Raw genomic sequence first — 4,210 nt, forward strand, 5'->3', positions numbered from 1 at the left:
GTCAGACATCTTATGAATTTTAGTGTGTAGTTCGGTATGATCTAAAGAATGAGACTGAGCAAGTTTAGAAAGTAACAAAAATCAGATATCCTTGATACAGCTTTGGCGCTCCTAAAATTGTGAACACAGTTTTGTCAGCCAAACTACAAGTAAGAACTTTTAGCAATTCAAAACCGTTTTCCAGAAACTTGTAACATTTTCCTTTATTTATAATATACAATAAATAATTTATAAGGTAATAAATAATAGAGGAAGGTAACTCAAACATTGTAACAGAACATGGGGTACTATCGTACAGACTGAACTTGGGATGAATATCGATATTGGTTTTACTTTTCGTTCGGGTCAGGTAGCCTTAGTATCTTTGGAGCTGGGGCGGGTGGTCTGGGTAAGCTGGTGGGTGGAGGTGGGGGCGTAAGCTGGGGGTGGGGCCTGGTTTTGTAAGCCAGATGGGGGGGTGGGGGCGGGGGGCGGGGGGTGGAGCGGGTGTGTAAGCGGGGGCTGGCTTGTATTTCAACCTTGGTGGGGGTGGAGCGTAGGCTGGAGCTGGGGCGTAAGCTGGTGGTGGGGGTGGGGCGTAAGCTGGGGCTGGGGCTGGTTTGTAAGCTGGAGGAGGGGCGGGCTTGTAAGATGGGGAACCTTCCTTCTTGACGACAGCGTTGAAACCGTAACCGTCATCGCTGTATTCGACAACTCTCTTGGTGCCGTCAGCTTCGACCAGACTGTAGTATCCCTTGACGTAGTCACCGTCTCTGGATTCTTGTTGACTGTGGTAGTCACCGGTGTAAGAGTCAGCTACATCATAGGCAAATTCGTACTTGGCTGGGGCTTCTGGGTATTCAGGCTTGTAGGATGGTTTGTAGGCTGGTGCAGGGGCGTGGTATGCTGGGGGTGGAGGGGGTGGGGGTGCATGGTAGGCAGGTGCAGGGGCGGGGGACTGGGGGGCAGCGCAGCCGAACGACGCAGCCTTAAGCTGCGATGTCACTTATGACCAGCGATCTTCCGGCCCTATGCCGAGGCGCTAAGTGGTATGTTCTCCATTCGAAGACTTGAAACAGTATCGGATCATTTGGATAATGTAGCTGTATTACACAAAGTCCAGTGACAGCATTGATACCAAGCTCTATAAGCGAGGAATCCTACTGAGACTCAAAGAACACTCACTGTCTCACAAGTCTGAAATGCCACCAATGACGAACACTCCTACGGGAGTTCATTAGAATCAGCAATCGAATGTGCACGACAGCAGTGCGTGTCAGCTCAACAGAGTGGGAATATGAGTTGGTTGATAAGCTGTACTGTATAATTACTTACAAACAAATTATGCATCTGATGAGCGTGATACCAGCAAACAGTAAAAGGGATCTCGTAAATTCAAAACTTTATCTAGGCCCTTACTTGACCTGTATTAACTAGAAAACAAATGCACAAAGCGCGGTTCGGGATTTGGCCAAATAGAACAGTACTGAGACAATTCGGTTCAATTCGATTACTCTATAAATTTCTTCAGAGTTGCAGTTTCCCACTGATTAGACACATAAATTGTCCACGGGTGTTGCAGTGCAACCCTCCTAATCACCCATGTGACTCTTGACATTTGGTTATTATAGATAGACCGAAGAAATAGATCGAAGCTGTCGACTTTGACTAAATATTGTAATGTGAGCAAGTAAAAAGAAATTTGAAAAGAATGTGCCCACGCTATGCATTGGGTCGAGAATAAAGAAATGTTTGTAAATGGAGCAAGATTTAAATGGAAGAAACTTGAAAATTCAACCAAGTTGGGAGCAACTTTGGGTGCTTTCTTGGGTTGACAAACTAAAAACTTTTTTCCTGCAGTTAGAGTTTTTTTAGCAGGGCTATAGTAACAAAGCAAAGTGGACACTGTGGTTACCAGAAGAGAAGACTAATCTTTTTACGAGGGTAGAGATTCTACGGAGAGGACTTTCTTTACCTTTGCGTACATGTTGGTTGAGGTGTTTGGTGTGTGCGTTGCTGAGAACAAGGTAACGAACTGATACCGTACCTGAGCTCAGATCAAAAGTAAGTATTTATACAGCGCAGACCGCGCACAATGCGATCCTAAAAGCAATATTTCACCCTTAAGATAATGCCAATGTACGGTGGAGCCTAGTGTGACTTTCAAGTTGTTGCTCTAGTTTCGAAATTCAATGTCCACTTGTGTACTTGTTTGGTTGTGAAATTCCTTTCTTAGCTGGAGACCAACTCAGCAAGGCCGAGAGCCGTAACAGCGAAACCGAAAAATTAAGAGCTAAGACCAAATTCATGTTATGTAGAGTTTTTTATTTATTTTATTTATTTATTTTTAAGACTATAATAGGCCTTTTGGCAAGGTCCTATTTCACAGAGTTTTTTATAATATAATATAAGACATAAGTATACTTAAGATTTAAAATATAGTAAGTTAAGTAAGTAAGTAAGTACAGTAGGAATGGTATTTACTAAGGGCTCTAATAAATAATTAACCGGTAATAAAACGCGTGCGCTGCACTTTTGAACATCCGACCTATTCTTCGAAATATATATGTCAGTTTTATATCGAACTGTCGATATCGGGTGGTAATCGGTAGCGATTTTTGCTGAAGTAAGGAGCCATGTCTATCAGAAGTTATTCCAAAGGATGTCTCTAAAAAATATTCGGTCCACATGAAACACATGGCAGGATTCATATCAGCTAGTGCTCCTCAGGACGCAGGTTACCCAGTTTAGCATAGAAGTCTGAAATTTTTCTCAAATCAAAGGAAATCTCTCAAATTCTGGAAGCTGATGCTCAGTGCCAATGATTTCTACACTCTACAACCCTGTTGTTCAAAGGTAAAGGAAAAGCCAGCCCAGTTAGCTTAAGTTGAGTAGATGCGTCTGGCCTACGCGCTTACAAGGCAGACGCACTAACCAACTAAGCTACTGGCTGGCTTTTCCTTTACTTTGAAACAGGTTGTAGAGTGGTAGAATCCATTGGCACTGAGAGCATCATCAACTTCCATCATTTGAGGGAGATTTCCTTTGTTTGAGAAATTTCAGACTCTATGCGTAACTTGGTACCTGCGTCGCTGGAGGAGCACTAGGCCTGAATGAACCTGCCATGGTGTTTCATGATGACGCGAATATTTTAGAAAGGACATCGCTTTGGAATAACTTCTATAGAAATGGCTGCCTTTAACTTTAGCAAAATCGCTAGCTATTATCTCACCCGATACGACAGTATTCGAAACTGAAAATAATTCGATTAGACAATTAGGTCTTCGGATTGTTTGCAAAAGTTGGGGCAGCGTCACGGCGTTTTTATTACGGTTAATATTTTAATTAGAGGCCCTTATAAATACGGCGAATTCCCTACTTACTTACTTACTTACTTAACTTACTATATTTAAATCTTAAGTATACTGTATGTCCCTTATATTGATATTAATAAAAACTCCTGTAAATAGACCGTTGCCAAAAGGCGCTATTATATCTAAAAATACAATAAATAAAATAAATAAAAAGCTTACATACGCACATGAAATTGGTTTAGGCTCTTAATTTTTCGGTTGTGCGCTGTTACGGCTCTCGGCTTGCTGATTGTTGTGCTGCCAGGGCTAAGAAAAGGGAGGTCAAAACAAGCAAGTACACCAGTGGCATTGAACTTGCGAAACGTAGAGGGCAAACCCTGTAAAGTCCCCACCACTAGGCTCCCACCTACATTGGCATTATCTAAGGGTGGAAATATTGTGCTTTTAGTCGCATTTGCTCTGGCGGGTATGAAATACTTTTGATTGAGGGCTCAGTAGGGTATCAGTTCTACCTTGGTTCTCAGCACAGCACGAACCAAACACCCTCAACCACATGTACGCAAAGGTAAGAAAGTTTCCTAAATTCTACCTGATAAAAAGATTAATTTTCTTCCTGGTAACCCACAGTCGTCCACTTTGCTTTTTACTAATTACCTGCTAAAAAAATCTAACTGGCAGAAAAAAGCTTTTAGCTTTGTCCCAACCACAACACGCAAAGTGTCCCCAACTTGGTTGGATGTTGCAAGTTTTTCCCATTTAAGATCATTTTTTTTTGGGCTCCCCAGTTTACAACCATTTCTTTATCTCGACCCCAAATATACACGTGGAGCCAGCTTCTTTTGCCAATTTCTTCTTTTATTGGCTCAAACATAAATATTGTAGTCACACAAGTCCCACACTTGATCTTATTTCGTCTT

At 42.1% G+C, this 4,210-nt stretch overlaps 1 protein-coding gene across 1 annotated transcript in view; it reads right to left on the minus strand.

The window, feature by feature from the left end:
* LOC103522878 (extensin-like) overlaps nucleotides 1-3,005 on the minus strand; it is a 12,444-nt gene extending 9,439 nt beyond the window's left edge. The window contains exons 1-2 of the mRNA XM_008487965.2: nucleotides 2,946-3,005; nucleotides 433-973 (exon numbers count right to left, since the gene is read on the minus strand). Of these exons, the coding sequence (XP_008486187.1) occupies nucleotides 433-973; nucleotides 2,946-3,005 (601 nt within the window). The remainder of the gene's footprint in view (nucleotides 1-432; nucleotides 974-2,945) is intronic.
* Nucleotides 3,006-4,210: the final 1,205 nt, after the last annotated feature.

The sequence above is a fragment of the Diaphorina citri genome, unplaced genomic scaffold (genome assembly GCF_000475195.1).
Source record: "Diaphorina citri unplaced genomic scaffold, Diaci psyllid genome assembly version 1.1 scaffold12289, whole genome shotgun sequence".
NCBI classification, from domain to species: domain Eukaryota; kingdom Metazoa; phylum Arthropoda; class Insecta; order Hemiptera; family Psyllidae; genus Diaphorina; species Diaphorina citri.